Source organism: Lagopus leucura, unplaced genomic scaffold, assembly GCF_019238085.1.
Source record: "Lagopus leucura isolate 7727_CA_CO unplaced genomic scaffold, USGS_WTPT01 Super-Scaffold_650, whole genome shotgun sequence".
Taxonomy (NCBI): Eukaryota; Metazoa; Chordata; class Aves; order Galliformes; family Phasianidae; genus Lagopus; species Lagopus leucura.
In genome coordinates this window covers 1,170,212-1,196,877 of record NW_024962253.1, presented here as the reverse complement: position 1 = coordinate 1,196,877, position 26,666 = coordinate 1,170,212, and the positions used below count along the sequence as shown (strand labels likewise).

The 26,666-nt window shown below is 45.5% G+C and overlaps 1 protein-coding gene across 3 annotated transcripts in view; it reads right to left on the bottom strand.

Moving 5' to 3' along the window:
• Positions 1-26,666, bottom strand: part of FAM219A (family with sequence similarity 219 member A) — an 87,674-nt gene that overhangs the window by 23,945 nt on the left and 37,063 nt on the right. For all 3 annotated transcript variants that reach the window (XM_042862377.1, XM_042862378.1, XM_042862379.1), the window contains exon 2: positions 13,069-13,168. In XM_042862377.1, the coding sequence (XP_042718311.1) occupies positions 13,069-13,168 (100 nt within the window). The remainder of the gene's footprint in view (positions 1-13,068; positions 13,169-26,666) is intronic.

Genomic DNA, 26,666 nt, shown 5'->3' with positions numbered 1-26,666 from the left:
TACTCTGTGTGCTGAAGTCAGTAAGAGATAAAAGCAAAGGAGAAAATTAATGCAGTCACTTTACAATTGAGGAAGTTTTGTGGATTAAAGAGGAAGGACAGAGAGCAAGACTTACAATTTAAAAAGAAAAACATCTGTAAGAGTGAAAATGAAGTAGCAATTGGGTATCTCCTGTTTACCAGTGGATCTGGTGTTTATGGAATAAGACTGCTCTGAGCCAGTGCACCTAAGTTATCTAAATCAACCTCTGCAAATTTTACCAGGTCTGTGCTGAGATGCCAAGAGAATAAGTAGGTAGGACTTCAGATAGGCTTTTTCGGTAGTGATTAGAAAGTATCTGACATTTGAAAAAATAACTGCAGGTCAAATTAGGAATGGGATCATAGGATACTTCAAGTTGGAAGGCACCCCAGGAGGTTTCTAGCCCAGTATCTTCCTCAAAGCAGGATGACCAATTGGACTGGGGTGGAGCTGTACTGTCAGGTTTTGAAAACCTCCAAGGACGGAGATGACACCACCTCCCTGGGAAAAACATTACACTGCTTGGCTCTTCTTGCAGCGAAAAATCAAGGTGAGAAAAGAAACATGCTGGGAATGAAGTACCCACAAAATGCTGCAGGCGATCTATTGACAACTTGGACATGTTGATATCACTTTTCACTAGAGCTGAGGATGTTTCTTATGAGTCTTTCCACTCCTCTCACAACTCTCCAGGTTATCCTGGTCATCCCCCATCTAATGATTACAACCAGGCAAATTCAGACAGCCGGCACAGTCTTTCCTCTCTCTATTCCTGCCTTTTCTGCTTCTCTCTCTACCTTGCCCTGAAGCAGAGAAGGGTTTTGTCTGGTTCTGTGTCAGATGGATGTCATGCCATTCAGACTGCCAGATGTTTGGGCAGGGAAGTCTGTCCTCGAGACTCCTTGGAGACGCTTCCATTCACCTCATCAACTAGATAAGCCGGAGCCACAGCATCTTTAATGTGACCATGACACCACTTCCTAAGGAAGTTATTGCTGGGTTGCCGTGAACATTTAACTGTAGACACAAAGAATAATGTTGTCAACAAAGAACACAAGATCTCTCCTTGTTTTCCTGATCACCCCCTTTCACCTTTCAATGAAGGGTAACAAAACACTTTAAAAAGCCAAACTGAGGGCTATCCTATACCAGAGCTCTTCTGCACATTAACAGAACTGAGCTGGCTGTGTGAGCGCGGAGGTACTAATAACATCTGCCTGTACTGAAATATCTACACCAAGGTTTTGTTTCTACAGTTTGCAATTGCTTTGTGCCCCGTCCCAGATTAGAGGCCTAGTGAAGACACATTTCAGCCTGGCAGTTAAAGAATTCAGGCAGAGAAAGGAATTGAACTTGAATCTTCATGTTCTGAGTGGAAGTCAGTACTAGCAGCTAACAAAGGCACAGCTGTGTTGTGACTTAAGGCTCCCAGTTTTTTATAGCTAAAATCACCTTGTAAAGTAGACCAGGGTTTGTGAGTACTTTTGGAATGAACAAGTACATATTCTTCTAGCCAACATAAAGAAAGTGCTAGGGTTTACCAAAGACTTTGCTTGAGATATTTTTCTTAAAAAAACCTGAAACTCCTGATTTTAAAGAGTGGACGCAGTCCTGGACTCAAGCAATACATGCTTGACAGCATCATTTTAAGAATTAAATATGCTAGCCTTGTTCAGGATCTATTTTTAACACCATGTCATTTAACAGGTCAAGCACCACTTCTCAGATCAACTGATACGAAGTACAATTGTCTCACTTGTACTCCTCATTTCTTCTCCCACATTGCTAGTCCTGCAACTAAGATTTAAAACAAATCACAGTAAATTGTTCCTTTTTGACAACCATCTCTTACTTCTGGGCTGGGTAGTGGATGCAGATCAAGAAGAGCTGCTTTCTGGTGTGATGTTCTCCGAGAGCTCTACTGCAGTGCAGGAGCTGCCAGCAGCCTGCAGGTCCAGAACACCTGGTGCCATTAAACTTTCTTCTCCTAGCTAGCTCACAGTTTATTCATGGCTAAAAGCACTTTTAAGTTCACAAACTTCAGAGCTATATGGGAGAACTGCATCATTCCTCCTAGAGGCATCAGTGCCTGCTGACTTGATTACACCAATTTCATAGCAGGGAGCAAAAAAAAGAGGGTATGTATGTAGGTTGTCTGGAAAAAGCAGGGATTGCCTAGCATTTAGATCAGAAGGTAGAACAAATCAGAGTTACAGCAAATTTAACATGATCGCTTCATGTTTACAGTAGAATTGTCTTAAAACTGTAGATTTATTTTATGGTACTATAAACGCTGGTACTTTACAAGACAGGACTGAAATAGTTATTCATCCAGAAGCTTAGGCATAATCAATTCCCAAATTAAGAAGTGTGGGGGAAAAAAGGCACAGAGTAAAGTACTGGAGGAGTATAGGACAGAGGGGAAAGAAAAGATTTAGTCAGAGCACAAGGGACACAAAGAGGAAGGCAGGTTTTGGGGAGAGGCAATGGCTGGACTGCATGGACTTAAACGGTGAGGATGACTGGCTTCACTGCTGAGGAAAGCAGGAAGAAGCATGGAGGGGAGCTTTCAGCATGGTGGAGTGGAGAGGAGACCACCACTAGGACTGTGCCAAGGATGGAGGTGGGAGGTTACAAAGGAAAAGTTGGAGATGACTCTGTAAGTAAATCTATGACAAGCTGGAACTACTTGCCAAATTGCACCTGATTACCTCTTCTCATGTCCTAATCAGATCTGGAGAAAGGAACAAAAAGGTTGTTTATGGAGCATGCTTTCTTTTACAGGTGACTTTAGGAAGAGGGTTTGGGGAACACTTATGTATTTTAAAAATTAAGAAATTCTGTTTTTCCTTCTGGAAGAAGTTTCACAAAGGAGACTATGACTGTTTTGCACAGTACCAGACTGCAGTGTCTAATTTCCATGAATGATGCAATAAATGCCTACTCTCAACACAAGCTATTCAGCCATGATTCAGGCAGTAATTAAAGCTCTTTGAAGGGTAGCTATGTTTAACAACTGGAGAAATGGGATCAGACTGTCCAATTACTGTGACTTTACAACTTTTAAAATAAAATCTTATCTCTGTAAGTACGTGGCATCTCCAAAAACAGCTTTATTTTCCTTCAGAGAGACCTGCTTTACAGAGAATAGCTGTCAAGTGGAACAGGAAAAGAGCTGTCCAAAAGCTTGAGGTTTGAAAGAAAAAGAGGGCAGGTGCCAGAGGGTCTTCCACATGCAATAGAGCAAAAAGGCTGCGCATGGTATGACCTGTGGTCATTCCTGAAGAGACCATCCCCTCACTGCTTCCAGAGGTGAAGTCAGGGAACAGGGAAAGATCCATCATAGTCCCAGACAGGGCTTGCGAGATCCCAAAGCCTCGTAACACAACTGGCCTACTACCTGAACAGTTGCTTTGTTCCTATTTCTACAAGTTCTCCATAAAGCAGCAGTGCTGGTATAAGAAGCTGATGCCACTGGTTGCTAGATTTAAAGCCAAGAGTGACTGTCCCCAGGTTCAGGGCTTCAGGCTCCCTGGATGTTCCCCTCTTCACGCTCAGTTGAAGTCTTGCTTCCAAGGCCACCAGAATCTCCTCACCTGACAAGGACCCTGTTATTGCCAGGACACATGATATTGATGACATCCTGTTTTCCTGTTGTGGCAAACTAAAGTTTGCATGTTTGCCTGACCTCTGAGTGATCACTTTAAAAGCTCAGAGAAATGACAAGGAGTTTTTGGGATCCTGAGAGCATCCTCTGGACGTAAGCATAGCAGTTAAAGAACAAGGATTGCACCGAACTCTTATACAGTACAAATCCCCTCCCTTTGAGAAAGTATGTGTCGCTTCTACTTGATAGAGCCCTTGTCTGCTGACAGAGCATTTTAGCCCAACACCCAACAAGCAGTCAGTAACCTTTCCTGATTAAGAGCTGAGCGAGCAGCACAGAAAAGACAAAGGGAGAGCCCACATCACTGAACAGTCAGAATAAATTCAATTAATTGTCAGGTACATGCTTAAGGCTCATCATTAATAAATCAAACAAGAAAAAAAACCTGGATCATCCCATCTTGTCTGTGGATGCTGTGGCTACGCTTGCTCTCCTTGACTACTACACAGAAACTCATCTACCTATGGAGACATCAGAAGGAACAGTCACAAATGGGGAAGCCTTCCTCAGAGTGGGCCAGAGTAGCAAGTGGAAACCTATACTTGAGGATGCAGGGCTTTGCAAGCCAGAAAACGAACTAGTATCATCCCAGTGTTGTTTTTGGCAAAGGTGCCAGCACTGGAGTCAGTAGCCTTGTCAGCTCAGCTGACATCAGGAAAAAAGTGCAAATCACTTTTAAAGCCAGGTCTTCATTTCTTCACAGAAAGATGAGACTGTGAAATGAGACCTCTGACAGACCAGGCTCTTATTGTTGCTGTGGTGCTGCCTGTTGTGGTTAGGTTTTGCCAGACAGGGCAGTTTTTATTCTACTAATTTCTTCAATTACCGTGTTTTTCTCTCCTTCTATCAGAGACTCTCTGTAATTTGCTTGATTAGTTTACCTCACAAGCTACTGCTAGTGAAATAAACAGGACATGATGTGAACTCATATTTGTGACAGATTACAGTGGGTCAGGGCAGTGTAAAAAAAGAGAACCTGCAATTTGCAGTTCTGTCTTCTGCTTCAAGCACAAAATCCCCATCCAGGTACTCTGGCAAATTTTGATTGCAAAGTGAAATAACTGCATAGAAGCACTTTTTCAGGATTAGCTTACCAAATCTGTATGTACTGTAAAAATTCAGAGGCTAAAGTGTTCACAGAAATTATCGCCCATCAAAGTAACTCACAGCCTCCTCCTTTTTGATTTTTTTTATCTGAAGACACATTAGTCGAGACTGCTTTGTGCAATACAAGCTGGGGGTGGGTGCACGTCTATGAGCTCGTGAGGCACATGGGTACCCAAGGATTTGTCACAGGAGAGGCACACGTATGATGACAGAGGGCTGGGAAGGCCAGTAAAGCCATAGTGGGCTGGCAGGGCAAATTGAGCAGACTGCAGTGACAGAAAGACTAGGACTGTTAAGTGTAAATAATACCATGTCATGCACATATTTATTTGTCCATGCCATACTCCTGGGCTTTGCTGACTGGTACCTTCCCTACCTTCATCTCACCCACCTGCACACACCTTCCTGCCCAGAAGCTGAACTGAACCCCACTGAGTTTATCTTCTCCAATTTCTCATAATGGATTTACTAATTACTAGAGCTGCTGTCAGCCAAAGCATCTCACGCACCCCATCAATCTTGCCCCTCTATTTCTCCTCTAACTAATCTGCAATAACATGCCTGTCACAACTATTTTCCTGCCCTCATATTTGCTGCTCTGTCTGCAGACAGCCTTACTACCTTTAATGTGATGCCACTGTTTACCTTCTCATCCCTTCTGAAAAAGCCTTGAGATATCCTGCAGGAAGGATGTTGCAATAAATCTGCATATGCAATTTCTCTTACAAATGGAAAGAGTAATATCACACAAAATAATGTTTAAATAAATTCCCCTCCATCCAGGAGGCCTCCAAGTGGTATGCTACGCTTCTGTCTTCATGAAGAAAATCAATAGCACTGCTATACTGTCACTGCTCTCTGGCTTCCACATTATTCATCCCCTCCCTACAAAGTACAAGGAAATAGGTGCTCCCAAGGAATGAAAATAGTTTTGTGCAATTGAAGTAATGGTGTCACTTCAGGTCGCCATGCAAACAGTTATGTACATGTAAATCTGCAGTTTCGTCAATACAGTCAGAACCTCGGGACCCAGCTAAAGAGTTACAGCTTTTTTTTTAATGTTTCCCTAATTTACCTACAGAGCTCCTTCCCAGAAACAACAGCTGCTGTACCTAATTAACATTAATCACCTTGTTACAGAAGAGCAACTGGGAATAGTACAGTACTTGAGGTACTGACAAAAGGATACACTAATGGCATTGATTTGTCCAGTCTACTACGAACTTCCCTTATTATTCTGCTTTCAGCATGAAACATTTAGAAGTCACAAGCTGTGAAGCAGACTGGGAAGAGATAATGCAGAAAAGGAGCCAAGGTTTCATGCAGGTACTGAGCCATTCAGACTGCAGAAGCAGCGTCGTACCCAATCCATTTGGGACAGCATCTCCCAGTGCCACTTCTTCATCTTGAGCTGTGGCAAATGCAGGTCTTGAAGGAAGTCTCTGAGGAAGGCATCCTTTTAAACAGCACTGAGAAATTACTCCACTGTGTGCCTCGTGGCTCTTCAACAGAGCTGCTTTAAAACAAGCTCTGAATTTCCACACAACTCTAAGAAAGTAGTTAAATAACTACACAAATTGAAAGTCCAGTTTCAGCAGCAACATGGAGAGTTCAAGGTAGCCTGTCCTTTACAGGGATGAGAGGTCAACTGTAAAGTTACAACCAGAAATGCACCAATTTTGTTATGTTGAACCCTGAGGGCTTTGCAGTTCTCAACTCATTAACTGATATTCCCAGTACTCCTCCCTGACAGTACAGCAATTTACTATCTGCCATGAATGTGCAGCATCAAGCTGGAAGGCAGGAGATAATGCCACAGGTTGTGCTGTCATCCTCTGGCCCCCAAAGGATTATTTCCTCAGTTCACCCTAGTGTCTACAAAGATGGGGCCCAGCCATAAATTAGATTCTCAGTTTTCTACAAGTCAGCCACCCCAGAGAATAAAATGCTATATGCCCCTGGGAGAAGTTTTCTGTTGCTGCTTGCCAGAGTTGCTTGCTGGAAGTGAACACTCAAGTTACCTGCTTGTGGTCTGGGAGACACTTGTTATAAACAGGAATTAATCCAATAGCACAAGTGAAGTAATCTGGTGTTTGAAAATGGGCACACCTAAGTGGTGTCTCTGTGCAGAATCCCTGTCCCCAGCTACATACTGTGGAAGCCAGATTAAATTAAATCTTCTTGCTGCCAATAGGTAAAACCTTAGGACGTTTGTACCCAGAGAAGTCCAGGGATGGAGTGATGAGCAACAGTAGGGATGGAGCATGTTTCCTCAGGACATGGTTTTACACTACTACTGCCCATGTCTTCACACACCATGCTCCAGCTCTGGGTATGAATAAGTCCCCTTTTACGAGTCAACAACAAGCCTCTCAACTTTAGCAAGATCAGCAACAGTCTCTTGTAAAACTCAAGGATAACCCCCCTCATCTAACATGGAGAGATAAGATTGATAGAGAAACAGACAAAAGAGCATTCAGTGGTTTAACTGGGGAACTCACCTCTCTTTGGAGAGTGAGCACTATGGTTATACATCAGAGAACAGCTTTTTCTACTACCCTGACTTCATGCTGAGCCATCTGCATGGCTCAGGCTGCACTGTGGCTGCTCAGCTGCTCTCATCTCCCTCTTGTCACATAGAAAACCAAAAGGCCAAGCTGGGCTGACTCAAGAAGCTTTCACACTCGCTGTAGCAACATGTCCAGGCTTCAGACCTGCGAAGCTTCCTTTCCTGCAGTATCTGGATGGAAGCTGACCTGCTCCTCTGTGCAACATCTCTTGGAAAGAAAAGCAACATCCTACAATGCTACTGGCTGGAGAAGAGTGTTTGTAGCCCACTAATTCATGGATCGGCTTTCCTCTCTTAGTGCTAGGACAGCTTGCTTTCTCTTGAAGAAAGGGAAACTTCTGTTCAGGCTGGTAGACTATAATATAGTCTACCAACATTATAGGTAGTGTTTCATTTCAACATAATGGAGTGAAAGCAGCTTACGTGGAAGGCAGCTCTGTGCCACCTGCTTCCCCTTATGGGGCTGACTAGTATCGACACTGTGGTTTTTGGTACTGTGATGAATACCAGTATGTGATCTAAACTGGGAGGGGAACAAAACCATAGCTAGGAGAGTGGGAAAATTATCTGCCACATCTGCAATTCTGGCCATTTTTTACAGTAACTTTGGTAAAGAAAATCTAAAATAAAATCCACGAATAAAAAATGCCTTTCAAACAGGCATTATCAACTGGGTTTCTTCTTGATCATCTGACAGACAACCTCATGTGCAAGTAGTTCACTGAGTCTTAAAGTGAGGTCCAGCTTACCTATATTAGACACTTACTTGTCATGCATATTTAGGCATTACTCACCACACTCCCAAGAGGACTGCCATATTTCTCTACCTAGTTCAAGAAAAGAAGGTTCTTGCAGCTACCAGATCCCTCCCAAAATACCACCTTTCCCCATTAACTGGAAATGGGAACTTTCCACTCAAGCAGTTAAGAGACTGATCCAGAACCTGTCTAAAATAAACATGGCAAGGAAGTGCTGACACTGAGTGCTCTGCGTCCCTGATGGGTGTCTAGAGGAAACAGCCTGCAGAGGATAATCTGAAGGTCAAATGGCTGTGGAGAGAGGTGCTGACTGAACGCACCATTTGAGCTCATCTGAATCTGGCCTGGACAGCATGCACTTCTAACAAACAGAGAACATTTAACCTTTTTCAAGAGCCAGCACCCACAGAGAGCCTCTCCAATTTCCCACCAAACAATCAAAACTCCCTAATGGCAGCTTGATTTTCAATACCTGTCATCAGCCCTTGTCATTTTATTTGCGTGAAGCCTGTTACAGACATCTCCCTCCAGTCCACTAGGAGCACAGCCATGTATCACACCTCGAGCAATGCAGTTTTCCTTCCCTCTGCAATGGCTGAGATCATAAAAAACCAGCATGGATACAAGTCACGGCCACTGAGTAAGTGAAGGAAAGAAGTCTCAGAGGGACAAAGGCTGCTATGAGTAACTCTGTCCGTCTGTCTCCCTCTCATGTGTTCAACTGCAGAGAGGGATGTGGGGGATTTACTATCACACTCCCAGGATTGTGCTGATAAAGATGCCACTGCCGCAGTCCCTCATCAGTGCCGTAGCCTGTGCTGCAACCAATTACCACACTGCTTATTTTGTTTTAATACAGAGTGAAACACTGACTGCTAGGTAAGTCAGACAGACTGTCTGGATGGGGATTTTCAGGCAAAAAAGTGAAATTAAAAATGCAAAATAGAAAAACAGATGGTGTAAACTTCATTAAAATAGCATGTCATCTCTTGATATCCCACGGGGATCTGCTACTTTCCAGTGGGTATGGAGCCCCCGAGATTTACACTTGGGGATTATTCTATTCCTCCCTCTCTCCTTATCACAACACTCTTCTGCCTTCAAAAGGCTTGTGGTATGCGCTCCATCTGGACATGCCTCCTAATAAGGATGTGCTGGAGACATCTCCTAAGCACTAATGGGCACCCAGCCCCCCACAGTGCTGTCAGGAGCCTCCACATCAAGTAATTTGCAAGCAAGAAGCAGGCCAAGTCCTGAAGACTCAAAAGAAAGACAAAGCAGGAGTGCTAGGAAAGTAAGAAATACATAATTAATACGGATGTAATACATGATGAATCACACGCACCGGATATTGATGTGAAGTTCTCTTTTCAGATATGGTACAAGAAACAATCTAAATGTCTTCCTGCTCCATTTACAAACCAGGTATAATCTTTAAGAAATCAATAAAAACTAAAGCCACCTGTCAAAATTTTCCTATGTCTAACTGACCCCCAAACAAATGTGTGGCAATGAAATCTCTTTACTAATACAGCAGAAAAACAACCACAGCAGCAGGAATTGCAGCAAAGCACGCTTTTTCTGTCACACTTTAATCACTGTGGGCTCTGGAAGCAAAACCTGCATTCATGCTGGGCTGGTATTTAATTGAGCACATTTGAACCATGCTTCCAATAAGCACATATGACAGATTTATATATAAATCTTCACAGAGTATAAAATGACATTTATTAACCTGCCATCAGAGCATTTGACATTTGAACAATTGATTCTGATTTAACACTGAAAAGTGTTAAATCCATATGGAAAACTTGCAATAGGATTAAAACCCTAGTCACTACCATCCCCAACAATAGCTCTGCCAGGTAAGCTACTAAATATTTACTACCTTAACTTTGCCTAGGCTTAGAGGATTAAAAAACAATAAAAATCCTTAATGTAGAAAAGACTAAAGATTGAGTTCGAAGAAAAAAATCCAAAGCTGGGAGATGTGAGCTGTTAAAATACTTGAAAACTGCAAAGGTCGGGCATCTCTTAAGAATGACAGCAGTGGGAGCTGATGTGGATTAAACCATATTACACTGGATGCAGACAATACCATCAGTCTCGTTTTGCCCCAGGTAACCTTGCACTCATCAGAGTATGGCTAAGGACAGAAAGCCAATCCAAACACCATTAAATATGTGTTCACCTAATTAAAGAGGCACACTGTATCCACAGGCAGAGAGAGGTTTCTGAGCAGACTTGTCTAGGAGCCCAGGCAGGAACACGCTCATCAGCTCTGCCAGATAGTTCCTGCTAAGCAGGTAGATTTCACCCACAGAGTGGTCAGTGCTGAACATTCTCTGGCCGGAGCACCAGCAGGTCGTGGAGGCAGCAATCTTCTGCAACGCTGCAAAGCTCTCACATAATACAAGTCCTGGGAGTTTTCTCTTTCTGTTATTCCCAGAAGAAACCAAGTGAAGCTGTTCTTACTTTCATGGTTAATCATGCTTTAATTTTCAGATGCAGCACAGCCTTCACGACTTAACGCTAACTTTCCCAGGGCTGATAGCACCTGCATCAACTACTTATTTTTTTCTGTTTCTGATATTTACTCCCTGGAAGATTTATAAAGGACAAGGAGTTCTTTCTTTCTGTCCTGGTCTTACTAGGCTCAATATGCCAAATTCTTTTAGCTTTCTCTGATATGGCAGCCTTTCCAGATCCCTCGTCTTACGTAGTTCTTATCTACACTTAGCCCATCCTGAATTCTTCTTGCTGGAGACTGCTTTACAGGACTCCATATATCTCATACATGTACATATTGCTACACCTTTATTTACTGGAAAAAATGGATTCATATTCTTCTAATACCTACCCTTACCACTTTGCTAATAGCATTCATCAGTGGCCAAACAGAATGCAATTTTCTTTACGTGGTAAAGCAAAATATTCTAGCAGAAGAATTAATCGTTCTGCTGCATCGGTGTTTTGAAAAAAGCTGGTAAATGCTGCAGAAGTGTGACCACGCCATGTATCAGTCCATTTTAATAACTCCTTGTCTTGCAGTGATGCCGTACTTTCTTATTCACTTCCAATGTACAGCAGATTGCATTTCTCCTGGCATGTTTTCTGCATTTCTACTACTGCAGTTTTCATGCTTTTTCTCTATGATGTTTCTGAGACTTTGTCGTACCGATGTCTCACAGGTTTCTGAGCCAACTCCTGGTTTATGTGCCCTTGTCATTAATTACTTAGAAATGAAGTGATTGTTGAAGAAGTTCATTAACAATCTCTTTTTTTTCTGATGCCTTCTCCTTCCACAGTACCTGGTGAATAATGAATTCCTACAGTTCTCAATTCACTGACTTTGCTCAAGCACTTAGTCTATAACGCTGAAGTTAGTTACAGACCTTTTCTGAATTACCTTTACATTTTATTTGCATTGTTATCTCTGAATCCAATCTATTTCTGACAATCACATCTTCTATAACATCCTCATACGTTACCAAGACTAAAACAGCACAATTTTCTGTGACATCAGCAGATCTCTTGAGTATACTTTTATTGCCTATAAATGCAGGAATATCTCAGACCTACGAATAGTAGCATTAACTGCTTTCCAACCTGACACCTGATGTTAAATGATCCAAAACAAATATCGCAGTAATAATTATCTCTCAATACAGAATTATCTCAACAATACAGAATCCTTCTAGCAATGAAAAAGGATCCTGGAGGCATATGGCATGCTGCCAGTGATCATCTTTTACCAAACTGAGATCTGCACTCCCATCAACACATACCGCTGTTTTCTGCCTTTTCCTAAAAAGCAGCTGCCATTTTGGAGTATTCCTGATGGCTACTGCAGGGCAGATATGCTGTGCCAATACACTTTTTCATGTCCTCTATGGATACTTCGAGATCTTCCACTTTGCCACATTACCTTGCTGTGTTTGTACATCCAATTTTCTGTCTTCTCTGTAGTCACTCAATCAGCAAAGTCATTGTTCAGTTACTTTATTTTCCTTTGCTGTATGTATACTTACTTGTGAAACCCCTTTATGCACTGCCATGACCACTGTGTCCGATCATTCAATTTCCCATATACTTCACTGGAGCTCTGAGACTCTGCAAATGCAAACGAGGCTTTTCCTGCTGCTTCTTTAAGGCCACCCAATGAGGCCAACACCATTGCTTGCAGCAGTAGGTCCTTGGGTAACACCTATTTACTTGACAAAATCTCTTCATAACCATATAAAAATATGCATCTATGAGGAAATTTTCTAGGCTTAGATTACCGTTTTTGTTTTAAACCTGAGCAAAAAGCATATCAATCCTCTGACCTGTCCTTCATTAGGATCTTGAATCTGTATGGCATAACACTGCTTAAGGCTTTGGAAACAAGAGGGCCTTGTGTGGACTGCTGTCCTCTTGCAAGAATTAGCCTGGTGAGGAAGCAGTGTATTGTGCTAATACGTGGTTCTGTTTCCAGAACTTCAGAAATACTACACAGAAATAGCAGTGAACTATTACAAATCTGTAATTCCTCCATCTCACAGTAACACAGCTCTGTCTTGTCCTGATAAGACAGGTGATGTCCAAGTCTCTGATCCTTTCCCTTTTGTTTGTAGTCATGTTTTCTTTTTATAGCCTCTCTATATTCATTCTTTTTTTTTTTTTTTCCTGGCCAATTTGATAAAATTCTGTAGGTTTGAAAAAATACACCTTTTCAAAGAAGGTTTCTACCACATCCCAAGACAGGAAGTCCTTGAATGTTTATAGATCAGTTCCCTGAGCAGTAGAATCATACTGATAAACTGTTCTGTGGGCTGATCTGGCATGTTCAGCTGATGATTCTCACTCATGTCTATGAGTGGAGATCTGTAAATGATCTCACTAGTACACCACTGTATTTCAGACTTTGGATTAAGTCTTTTCACCCTCCAACAGCAAAGACTCACCTAATTTCACTTGGAGTGGGGACGGCTTATAGTTCATGGCTACAGTCTCTCCCTCTCTTGTATCACAGTCTCTGTCCGAAATAGATGCAGCGGTTGGATCCTGTTGAGACAGAAAATGAAACAAAACAATGGTTTAGCTAAAGATTACGCAGTCACTTCTGGACTTCTAACTGATGGTTATACAAGTCCATTCCCACCTGTGTTCAGACAGAGCACAGTATATGCTGATGTTTTTATGGCTGAAACGTAGTGGAGAATCACAGAGTGCTGGAAGTATGTTTAGGATGTTTGAAATACCTGGGGAAACACTGGGTTTCATGTGCTGGACAATACTAGTAATACAATATGGAAAGTGAATCACCACTTCAAATTCTGCCTAGCTTGGCAATAATCCCAAGTCACTTTCATTTACACATTTACATTTTCAGCTAAGTTCAAAGTGAGCTGGCCAACCTCATAATCAAAACTAAAAAAGTCATAGGCAGCTGTGTGCTGTCCAGCTCAGAAGGAACTAAGGTTGAATGAGCAGCTGAATTTTACCTCCAGTCTGTATTAGAAGACCAAAGAAGACTACGCTTATCATGTTGCACCTATTTTTGGCTGACCTGGAAGATTTAATTTCACTATCTGTCAGCATAGCACACTTCACTGTCAACAGAATCCTCCCAAAACAAAAGCCCCAAAAACACAAAATCTACTTCATCACATCTACTTGCAGACAACCTAGCGCTGCACTCAGCGATACATCATGAAATTCATATGAAATACCAAATCACACAACTTCAATGCTGGTCATAGAATCACAGAATACCAACTTAGATAGGACCCAGAAGGAGTCCAACTCCTTGCTCCATGCAGAAAACCTCACAAAATTCAAACCATGTTTCTAAGAGCACAGTCCAACTTCTCCTCAAACTCAGCAGCTCAGCGCCGTGCCCGCTGCCCTGGGCAGCCTGCTCCATGCCCACTGCCCTGGGGCACAGCCTTTCCCAAAGCCCCAGCCCTTCTCTGTCACAGCTGATGAACGCTGACGTTCTTGATGGCAATGTGGAGCCGTGGAGGTGGATCTTACTCTAAGGGAAGAACCGCTGGAGGATGGATTCACCGAATCAGCTGTGGGCAGGCAGCACAGTGCTGTGCCACCCTACAGTAGAGTGGAAGGTTGTTCCTGCGTTAGGCATCAGAAACAGGGAACTGCTCCAAAATAGAGCACAACCCGTTTGTGTTCTGTAACCTGTCCTTGAAACTGCTGGTTCGAAAAAGCAAAAATACCACATGTATCAGTCGCGTATTCTAGAAATAGTCGTTCAGTTATGTGATTAATTCCCCCTGCTAAAACTATCATAGCTGTGAATGCTATGGCTACAGTGTTGTGGACTAGCAAGCACACTGTAAGGCTGTGCTGTTCGGACAAGAAACCCTCAGCGAAACAAAGGCATCAAACGGCAAAGAAGCCAGGGCCTCCACACAAGGCCGGCTTTTTTTTAATATACTTTAGAGCCTGCACTAGGATTCCTGTGTCCCCGCGCGGTCTGTAGCGCCTTCGCCCTGCCTGCTGGGGCCGAGCGGGCCGCAGCCTCGAAGCGGAGCGGGAAGCAGTGAGGCAAGAGGGCGGGAAGGCGGGGCGGGGCAGGAGCGCCGGGCAGCCAGAGACACGCGGCGGGATTTGCTGTTCTCGCGGTATTTGCGGTGGCGGCGCTTCCCGCCGAGCTCCGCCGTTGTCGCCACGTGTTGCGGCTGCGGGCGCCGGCCGAGCCGCCCCACGCAGCTCCAGGCGCTTCGGAGCCCTTCTGCTGCAAATTCCAAACCCGCTGGGCCTAGCACTGCTCCTCCGGCTGCAGTTAAAATGTTTTAAATAGGCTTTTTTGTTGCTCTTCACGGCGCAGGCCGGCTTCACCTCGGGGTGAGCTTTTGTCACACAAATTTCCATCCCGCAGTGACGGACAGCATTGCTGCAGTCGCCCTGCAGCGCCCAGCGTCACTTCCAGTGCCTGCACACTTTTCACCCAAGTGGCACAAGAAGATGGCCAGCCGGTCAAGCCAGCCTCCTGCGTTGCCTTGTATGACTTCGAACGTTTTGGAATTGCCTGCAGCTGTGCTCTGGTAAAGGAGGTCCTATACAGCTTATCACTGGTAAAGCCAGGTTTTTTCTCTTTGTCCCACTGAACTGTGTGGACCTTTCCTTCTTCAAACCTAGGCCATAGGGCTCTCAGCCTCAGCACTGCCATGTTTTGGTCAGCATGGGACATTGCTAAAATGGCATGACCGTAGCTGCCTGCTGTCTTGGATGCCTCTCTGCCTTCTCTTCTGATCACAAGAGGAGGAGGCCAACAGGCATATCCTAGGCTCCCTAGAAATAAGGGGATCCTGCAGCTAGAGCCCCAGTAGCTGAGCAATTTGGGCTTCTAGAAGTAGAGAACTCTGAGCAAAGATGAGTTTTATTAGAGAGTGGTCTGCCTGCAAACGTGTGGGAGGCACTGAGGAGTTGCCTCAGTAAGAGGTGTGGGATCCTCCTCCTATTAATAAGCTCTGGCTTCTCAGGAGTAGCAGGAACCTGGAACTGATGAACACTGATGTCTGATGGTGACATGGAGCCCATGGAGATGGATCCGCTTCTGGATGAAGAAGTCATCTAAGTGGATCCACCATCATCAGGGCTGGACAGGAGCCATTGGACTGTGTCTGACATAAGACATAGCTGCATGCATCAGAGACATACTAGGGACTCTCAAGTTCCACCTGGACAGCCAAGCTCACTGAGCAGGTTTTGGTTGTATGCACCTTTCCTTCTTCAAAACTAGGGCACCTCTCAGACCCAGCACAGCCATGTTTTGGTCAGTATGAGATACTCTTAGAATCGAGAGAGCAGCGGCTCTGGCTTTCTGCAGTATCTGCTTAACCTTCTGAGCCCTTGAAAACAGGGGAACCCTACCTCTGGGGTTCCTGTCACTGATGTGTGTCTGCCTTTATAAGCAGAATGCTGTGAGGATAGAGGAGTGTTATTAGAGATCTCCTCACCTACCTTTGGGATGCAGGAACTTTCTCAAACAGAGGAGGTCACATCCTCCTACCACTAATATGCTCTGGCTTCTTGGGAGCAGCAGTGACCTGGACCTGATGGTTCTGATATCTCTGATAGCGATATGGAGCCTACAAAGATAGATCCCCTTCTGGAGGAAGAAGTGGAGGAGGATGGCTCCACCATCATCACAGCTGGGCAGGCACCACCATGCTGTGTCTGTAGTCAGACATACCTGTGTCCATTTGTGGTGCACAGGGGCTCTGCAGCTCCCCTGAAACATCCAGCTTGTTTCCACCACTGAGAATCCCATGATTTCACTGTCAACTGGGAAGAGTCCCATCTCCATCACACTCCTATGACCTCTTCTTTCTTATCCCCCACACTTGTCCTTCCCCAAGACTCAGAGTCTCTGTTGCACTGACCCTTAAGGAAGAGGGCTGGAAGGGGACTCTGAGCTGCTGCAGTGGGGCAACATGTGGGCGGTAGATGGCCTAAGTTCCCTGCAGACACCAGGCAGAATTAATATTACAGAACTCCCAGTTTTTTTAAAGTCTGGTGGGAAATGTGGAGGTCGGGGGCTGTTTTGGATAGAGTGACCATGAAATGGTAGAGTTCTCGATTCTTGGTGGAGCCAGGAGGGGGAAACAGGAAAACTGCTACCTTGGAGTTCTGGGCGGACTTTGAATTATTCAGAAGGCTGTTAGGGGAAATGCCCTAGGTTTCACTCCCAGAGAGTGAAGGGTCCAAGATGGCTGGTCACTCTTCAAGAAGGAAGTCTTAAAGGCACAGGAGCTGGCTGTCCCCTGAGCCGCAAAATGAGCCGGCGGGGAAGAAGACCAGCGTGGATGAACAGGGAGCTATTCTTGAGGCTTTGGGAGAAAAAGAGAATCTACCGCCTGTGGAAGAAGGACAGGCGACTCAGAAAAGTACAGAGAAGTTGTTAAGATGTGTAGAGAGAAAGTCAGAAAGTCAAAAGCCCAGATTGAACTCAACCTGGCCGCTGGGGTAAAAAGGAACAAGAAAGCCTTTTACAAACACATCAGTGGTAAGAGGAGTACTAAGGAAAATCTTCATTCTTTACTGGATGAGGCTGGGAATGTGACCAGTGATGACAAGGAAAAGGCAGATGTTCTGGATGCCTTCTTTATGTCTGTCTTTAAAGGTCACACCGGTTATCCTCAGGGTGCTCCACTCTCTGACCTGGTAGTCTTGGCTGGGGTGCAGACAGAACCTCCCGCAATTCGGGAGGACGCAGTCACAGACCTACTACTGCAGCTGGACTGTCACAAGTCCATGGGGCCGGATGGGATTCACCCAGAGAGCTGAGGGAACTGGCGGAGGTGAGAGCCGAGCCGCTTGCCATTATCTATCAGCGCTCCTTGTTGACTGGTGAGGTCCCAGAAGACTGGAGGCTTGCCAGTGTGATCCCATCTACAAGAAGGGTTGTAAGGAGGATCTGGGGAACTACAGACCTGTTACCATGACCTGTGTGCCAGGGAAGGTTATGGAGCAGATTGTCTTGAGGGTGATCACACGGCATGTGCGGGACAACCAGGGGATCAGACCTAGCCAGCCTGGGCTCACGAAGGGCAGGTCCTGTTTGACCAGCCTTATCTCCTTCTATGATCGAGTGACCCGTCTGGTGGATGAGGGAAAGGCTGCTGATGTATTCTACCTAGACTTCTGCAAGGCCTTTGACACTGCCTATTCTCCTGCAGAAGCTGGCAGCCCGTGGCTTGGACAGGCACTAGGCTGGGTAGGGAACTGTCTGGAAGGCCGGGCCCAGAGAGTGAATGGAGCTGAATCCAGCTGGCGATCTGTTACGAGTGGTGTGCCTCAGGTTGGTGCTGGGGCCTGTGCTCTTCCATGTCTTTATTGGTGACCTGGATGAGGGCATTGAGTGCATCCTCAGTAAGTTTGCAGATGACACTAAGTTGGCTGGAAGTGTCAATCGGCCTGGGGGTAGCGAGGTCCTACAGAGGGAACTGGACAGGCTGGAGAGCTGGGCTGAAGCCAATGGGATGAATTTCAACAGGCCAAATGCCAGATCCTGCACTTTGGCCGCAACAACCGCAGGCAACGCTACAGGCTTGGGGTGGAATGGCTGGAAGATTGCGTAGAGGAAATGGACCTGGGGGCATTGATTGACGCTCGGCTGAACAGGAGCATGCAGTGTGCTCGGGTGGCCAAGAAGGCCAATGGCATCTTGGCTTGCATCAGGAACGGTGCTGCCAGCAGGAGCAGGGAAGTGATGGTCTGTCTGTATTCTGGTGAGGCCACACCTCGAGTGCGGTGTCCAGTTTTGGGCCCCACACTGCAAGAAAGACATGGAGGCCCTGGAGCGGGTTCAGAGAAGGGCAACAAGAGCTGGTGAGGGGTCTAGAGCACAGGGCTTATGAGGAGCGGCTGCAGGAGCTGGGATTGTTCCGTGTGGAGAAGAGGAGGCTCAGGGGAGACCTCACTGCTCTCCATAACTACCTGAAGGGAGTTGTAGCAAGCTGGGGGTCGGGCTCTTCTCTCGTGAAACTGGTGATAGGACTGGAGGGAATGGCTTCAAGCTGCGCCAGGGGAGATTTGGGCTGGACATCAGGAAATACTGCTTTCCTGAAAGAGTGGTCAGGCACTGGAACGGGCCGCCCAGGGAGCTGGTGGAGTCACCGACCGTGGAGGTGTTCAAGGAACATTTGGATTTTGTGTTGAGGGATATGGTTTAGTGAGATCTATTGGTGATGGGTGGATGGTTGGACTGGGTGATCTTGAAGGTCTTTTCTGACCTTGTGGGTTACTATCACAGAATCACAAGAGTTGTACGGGTTGGAAGGGACTTCTAGATCTACAAGATCTAGAGATCATTGTGACCAGCCCCCCTGCAAAGCAGGCCCCCTACAGCAGGCTGCATAGGTAGGTGTCAAGATATCTCCAGAGAAGGAGAATCCACAACCTCCCTGGACAGCCTGTTCCAGTTTTACAACTCTTATGTCTGTAAATGACAGGATAAGCAATGGCAGACCTTGTATTTATGCAGGAGGGAATATAGGAGGAAGATAAACTTATTTAAAAAATTAAGTTGTGCTAATGGCTCTGAGGCTTTGTGGTTTATCTGGCTTACAGTAGTCAGCATTCGGGTGACAAAGCAACAGATTCCCCTGAGGCAGCAGTCAGTAGTGCAATGAGGCTGAACAAAGCCAAAATATCCACACTCCAGCTTTATTGCTCAGGGCATCAGGGTGTGCTACTGGGCCAAGGAACAAGCTGTGCAAATGCACACCCTGCATTTGTCCCGTGCACGAGAAAAAAAAAAATGGTGGTGCTCTGTGCTTGGCTTAGAAAGTGTGTAAACTCCTTCAAACAGTGAAGTGTGATGCTGGTGCCAGGACACAGAGCTAAGCCTGCAGACCCCCAGCAGTCCCATCCAGGCTGGGGAATTGCTTCAGTGCACTCTGGCTGTTGCTGTTCAGCTTTTCTGGTTCATGTCCCAGAGGGGATGACAGGAGCTGTATGTCCTCAGGCTTTGACCTCTTTCCAGCTGCCCTTAGGATGCTTGGCACTGCTTCTAGCTGCTCATTCCCACATCCTTCTAAAGAGGAAAGGAGCCTGCTTCTAACTGAGATGCATTTAGGCAGAAAACCAGTTTCCTGGAAAGGAAAAGTTATCGAGACTTCCTTAATTACTTCCAAGGGCCATTTCTCTCTGGGTGAGCCAGAGGAAAACATGATTTTTTTAAGCCTGACATGTTGAAGGAATTCACTCTGTGCTCACACAGTGACCAGAGCAGAAGACTCCTAAGACATCATGGTCACCGCCTGTCATCTGTGTGGGCATCTGCTAAACCTGAGGCAGTAACCACTCGTCTTACCAGTAGCCACTCTGCACCTAGTGAAAACAAGTGGCATTTTGGTGACACAGCAACTGATGCACTGAAATAAGCTCGGATTGTTACTGACTCACTTTCAAAAAAGCAATAAACAACAACTGTTTATTGACATCATGCTAGCTCTGCCAATGCACCAGTCACAGCACTGCTGTTTTCTGAGCGATTGCTGAATAAATCTTAGTTAAGAGTAACAAATAGGCCTGCAATATCCTCTACAGGATCTGGGTTTCAAACACAATTAGTTCATAATTATATACAATACAAGTCAGTATTTGATGCAGTTTTTTTTAGCAACTTGAAAAGCCTGCAGTGTTAATGTTGCTGCATGATTAAAACCTCAAGTCTTATTAATTAAACTGAACCAGAACTACATTGAATTTACATTCTCTTCTGCACCTGCAATAGGTGAAGCTCAATTCACCAGAAGGTAACAAGGAGCTAAGGTCTTTGCTTTGTTTAAAATGGGTCCAGAAGTGCCAGTTTGCCTTCCCTCAGCATGGTGATGAAAAGCTCCCTGAAAACCCTCGCCACAAAAGCACTGCCTGACTTCCACGTTGAATCTGAACAAAATGCAACAAGCAGAACGTTTAAGTGGTGGAAAGTGAACAAGAAGTTTCAAATGTCTGTTTTCCTAATCAGAAATGACATTTGCAGCACAGGGAAAAACATCCCATTTTTTAGATGATGATGTATGACTAATCCTGGGAGTCTCAGTAACAGAAGCAGCACCAATTCCTTAAGTAGACCAATGCTTTGGGAAAGCAACCGAGGGACAAGGAAGAAAAATGGGAGTAATTACATGATCTCTGTTAGATTTCCCTCAGAGAAACCAGCAGCACAAGCAGCCTCCAGTCTTTTCCATCATGACAGAGTATATTTAACACCGTATTCCCTCCAGGCTCTTCTCACACACAAGCACCAGCCATCCCTATTATCACATGCATTTATAGCTTTGATATCTTGTGCTAACTTTACATGACTTAAATTGGATCATTAACATTGCAAATCAGAGAAATGCCACATTGCACTCCTCACCGCCTGCAGCATTTGACAAGTGGATGGTGTACAATAACTATTTAAAACCAGCCATTAATTTAGGTATGTTGTCAGGATGCTTCAGTACTGAAACATTTTGTCCATATAAAGGTTACATATATAAGAGCATTATAACTTTCATTTTGTACCTTTGACTATTCATCCACAGCTCTGAGAACCAATGAGGCACATGATTAAGGCAGTAAAGCACCACAAATACTTTGGTACCTGTTGCAAGAGTGAGTTTAGCAACTGGCATGTGGCCAGGAACTCAATCCCACACAAATATCTTTACAATTGCTTTTTAAAACCCGACTCAGGAGGGAGGATATCCTCAAAATGATTAAAAATGGAGATGCGTGTCAGAGCCAGGGCCACAGTGTGTTTGAAGTCTGGGGGCAACAGGAGCCTGGGCTCCTACAGGCACATCCTATTGAAAACTGCATTAGTCAGCTCCAGTGCTGCTCCTAAAGTACAACTGCACGAACTTGCAGTGACTGAGTTCATGCTTGGTGGTGAGAGCTTCTTTCAACCATATGCCCCATCTCTTCAAGGCTTTAATGAAGCATCCTCAACAGCAAAACTGTTTAAAAAAAACAGAAGAGCTTTTCACCACAGATGATCTGTGCTTCCTTTCCAAGGACACCTTTGGCTGAGAACGTGCAAAACAAGTGCTGCCATCACTGCTAAAATGCCATGGTCACAGGTATGTACAGAACAGCTTGCAGATCCTCTCTTGCCCATGGCCTGTCTACAGACAGCTAGGCTGTTCCAGCTGTATGTGAAGGATGAAACCAAAGCTTGCCTGTAGGAGACTCTAAAAATGTTGGCTGGTTCTGGCAGGTACTGCAGTGATAATAAATTCTGACGAAAATGTCCCAGCACAATACAAATGACAGTAATGGAGCCCCGCTCAAATGATGTAAGATCCCTCCAACATCCTGGAGATTGAAAAATCACCTCCATAGGCCATGAACTGGATTCAGCATGGCAAATCCTGCGTCACTGGGCTTCTAGAGCCTCTGGCTGTAAGAACAATAGCAGGAAAAGGCTGGGTCAGCTCAACATCCGTACCTTTCACAGACCAAGGGCTCCAATCCGCTGTTCAATGTCACAGTTACTACTAACATACCTCTGGGGCCATCTGTTCTCCGGTTAGCAGTCAGGACATTTTTTCATAGAAAGGCAGCTGATTTTCACATGTTCAATTCCTATACATACAAGATGAATGAGGTCTTGCTTTTTGCTCTGGAATACCACTGGCACTTGTAATTCATTTCCTTTTTTTTTTTTTTTTTCTGAGCTGCTTGATTGCTTCTCCTGCTCACTTCCCCAGCAATCATTCTTTGTCCTGCCATAGGGACATAGGGACTCTTGCCCCTAGTAAATCTCCTCTCCTGGAGGGCTGTGCATACTCCTTGCAGGATGTCTTCACTGCACACCTACTTTCTGTTTGCCAGATCTACTCCAACCCAAGACACCTCATGCCTGCTGTCTCAGAAGCTAAATTTGCACACTTCCACTATTCAGCCATTTAAGAAATCTAAAAACCCAGGCTGGAATCAGTGTGACCCAGACAGTGAACAACTGTCCAAAGCTCACCCTCCAACACACTTCTGACTGCAGACCTGAGAAGATCTCAGTGGTGACCGCAACCCTGTCCAGGGCAGGGGACTCTGCCAGCCCTTACCCACAGCTTGTACCTAGAATCAGAATGATTTAGATTGGAAAGGGCGCCTTTAAGATCACATAGTTTCAACCCCCCAGCTGTAGTGGACACCTCCCACTAGACCAGGTTGCTTAAAACCCCATCCTGCCAGGGAGGGGGCATCCACAGCCTCTCGGGGCAACGTGTTCTGGTGTCTCACAGCTCTCATAGTAAAGAATTTTTTCCTACTATCTTGTCTAAATTTACTTTCTTTCTGTTTAAAGCCATTTTCCCACATTCTATTGCTACATGCCCTTACAAAAAATCCCTCCCCAGCTTTCCTGTAGGCCCTTTTCATGTACTAGAAAGCTGCTATAAGGTACCTCCAGAGCCTTCCCTGCTCCAGGCTTAAGAGCCCCAGCTCTCTCAGTCTGCCCGCGTAGGGGAGGCGCTGCAGCCCTCTGATCATCGTTGTGGCCCTCCTCTGGACCCACCCCAACAGCTCCACATCCTTCTTGTGCTGGGGATCCCAGAACTGGATGCAGTACTCCAGGTGGGGTCTCATGAGAGCAGAGTACAGGGGTAGAATCACCTCCCTCAACCTGCTGGTCATGCTTGATACAACCTAGGATACAGTTGACCTTCAGGGCTGCAAGCACACACTGCTGGCTCATGCTGCGCCTTTTATCAGCCAATATGCCCCAAACCCTTCTCCTCAGGGCTGCTCTCAAGCCATTCCCTGCCCAACCTGTATTTGTTCTTGGGATTGCCATGACCCAGGTGCAGGATGTTACACTTGGCCTTGCAGAACTTCATGAGGTTGGTATGGATCCACCTCTCCAGCCTGTCCAGGTCCCTGTGAATGGCATCCCTTCCTTCCAGCGTGCCAGCTGTACCTCTCAGCTTGGTGTCATCTGCAAACTTGCTGAGGGTTTCAATCCCGCTGTCTATGTTGCCTACAAAGATGTTGGTACTACCAATCACTTCATCTTTATTTTCCATATCCCTTAGTAGAGACTTCAGGGGGATCTGCTCCACCGTCTTGCCAGGAACAGAGGTGAGACTGGCCTGCAGTTTCCTCCCCCAGTTCTATTCATTGCCCCACTGCCCAGACAGAAGTCTCAGCTAGGAGTCTGGTGGGCAACAGCAGTGAGTTTTGAATGGCAGCACATAGAAGGACTACTCTTGTTTTTCAAAGCCTTCACCACACTGTCCTGAGAACTGCCCAAGAGGTCACTTGCCTTGCCTAAAAGGGTAGATCCTAGCATGAAAAACTTGCTGTTTTCTTTCCACTAGCATAGAAAACAGAGCTGCCAAGCAGAGTGCTTAGCAGCCTTTTTCTCTTCAGCACAGTGCTTTGAACTTGTCCCAATAAATGGAGAGCTCAATCATCAGATTTCCATATTTATAAGGAGAGAGTTTCTGTTTAGCCAAGCCTGTGACAGAAATAACCCTACAAACAAGGAGCAGAAGCAGCAGCACAGCAAACACGTCTGAGGGGCTGGGATGTGAAAGCCAAGGCAGATCTCTGGCAGCTCTCCCTCAGCATGGCTCTCCAGTCACACACAAGAAATTTCAAGGGACAAAACATTTTGGTGTCTAAATTAACAGCCCACCTCACCCCCACGCTTTGTCTCTGTTACTGAGTAGCAGCTGGGAAATACAGATTCTCTTCTGATCAAGCCTGTTTGGCTCAGCTCTCGCCTGTCACTCTTGTATTAGAAGGATACTCCTTATGTGACTAACTGGGGAAACAGATAAAGGCATAGCTGACTTAAAGAGACACTGCTGATTTTTATGAACAAGCTTATAAATTATTCTGTCTCCAAAGACAGAGATGCTTCCTCCCCTCCCATTCCTGGAAAAATGCAAAATTAAGATCTCTTAAGAAAAATGATTTTTATTCCCAGAAGTGGCAGCTCTTATCTCCTTCCTAATTGAAACCAGTGGCACTAAGCTGGCTTTACGTTCCCCTTGCTTACTGCAGGACTGCAGTTTATTAGCTGTATAGAGCCAGGACAGCATGCCAGCCCATTGCTGCAGGCGGGGCTGGGCTCAGTGAGGTGCTCAATAGCAGCAGTGCTGCCAGAGGCTGCAGATGGAAAGCAACGAGGGTGGATGGGGTTTTAGCATGCTGAGCTTTCAGCAGGTGGCATGCAAAAATGCCAGCCACATTCCTGACTATCCCTTTGAGAGCATCTGAAGATATTTAGTTATCTTTCACATAGTGCAGCAGACGGACTAGAGTATGTCTTAAATACTGAGTTAAATCCAGTTTGGCAGGAGCTGTTTGAAATAAAGGCAAACAGACACCATTTAACATTTTTAAAGAGAAGTTTGTTTCTCTTCATGCTCTCTGTAATGGAATTGGTCTCCATCCGGTCTTGTCCTCACCTTCCACGGACTGTGCCAGAAAGAGGTATCACCTGATATCACTAGACAGTTTCCGCCTCACTTCTCCATTGAAGGCAGCTTCTTTATCAGCCTAAATCAAGCCATCTGTCCCTGGGTCCACTTCGAAGCAATGCAGCAGATTGGAGAGGAAACATCACACAAGGTGGGACTAAAAGGTCAAGGAAGATCCTTCCCAGCACAGAAAGCCAAATGAGATCTCCTTCTTTTGGCAACAGGGAGAAGCTGTTTAGCTGGAAAGGGAAAGGGAAGGGTGAGCACAGCCATCTGTACTCCTGGATAAGTACACTGGCTCTTGCTGCTTACTTACCTCTCTGTGGGTGGCTGCTCCTGCCCTAAAACCCTGCACAAGGTTCCAGAAAGCCCTGTTGGAAGCAGGCTGCTGCAAGACACCGAGGGTTTTGCTTGCTTTGCTCAGTAAACGTAACAGCCCACATCTTTTCATTTGGAGTTTTCTTCGTTTTCCAGACATCTATTCATTGGGCCAAAATTTTACATTGTGGACAGCACCTGATTTTATTTTTTAAGCATATTTACATATAATGTAATACTTTTTTTGTTGTTGTTGTTGGAATAGTGTGCTGGGAATGTATTTTGTCACCTTCCCTGCTGGTTGACATCCCTCTCAGCAATTGCAGCATGAGGGTGATGAGGGCAGGGGACTGGCAGGGGTAGAGAAGAGAAGGAAGAGAGGCAGTGTCTGCTGGGAGGACATGAACTGCAGTGTCTGCAGTGTAGTCCCTGTGAGCAAGAAATCAGGAAAGGGTGGCAGGAGACCTGTGTGGATGAGCAAGGAGCTCATGCGCAAACTCAAAGGGAAGAAGAAGTGGAAATGTGGAAAATGTGTCTGACACTTGGGAAGAACATAGAAATGTTGTCAGGGCCTGCAGGGATGTGATGAGGAAGGCTAAAGCCCGTCTGGAATCGAATCTGGCAAAGGTGATAAAGAATAATAAAAAAGGCTTTTTTAAGTATGTTAACAGTAAAAGGAAGACTAGGGAGAATGTGGCTCCCCTAAGTGAGGGGGGTGTTCTGGTAACGGGGGATGCTGAGAAGGCACAGACACTAAATGCGTTCTTTGCTTCTGTGTTCAGTGAAAAAGTTCTCCCTTGGGAATCCCAAACCCCAAAGGTCAGTGAGAGGGTCTGGGGAATGGAAGATTTCCCTTTACTCAGGGAAGAGGTGGTCCAAGAGCACCTAGGCAACACCAATGTTCACAAATCTATGGGACCCAATGAGACCTGCGGGTGCTGAGGGAGCTGGCAGAGGTGATTGCTGAACGGCTCTCTATCATCTTTGAGAAGTCTTGGAGAATGGGGGAGGTGCCTGAAGACCAGAGGATAGCCAGTGTCACTCCGGTCTTCAAAAAGGGCGAGAAGGAAGATCCAGGTAATTATAGGCCAGTCAGCCTCAACTCTGTCCTTGGAAAGGTGATGGAACAGCTGGTGCTGGATGTCATCTCCAGACAACTGGAAGAAAAGGAGTAGTCAGCATGGGTTCACCAGGGGGAGGTCATGCTTGACCAACCTGGTGGCCTTCTACAATGTTGTCACATGCTGGGTGGATGGGGGGAGAGCAGTGGATGTAGTCTACCTTGATTTTAGAAA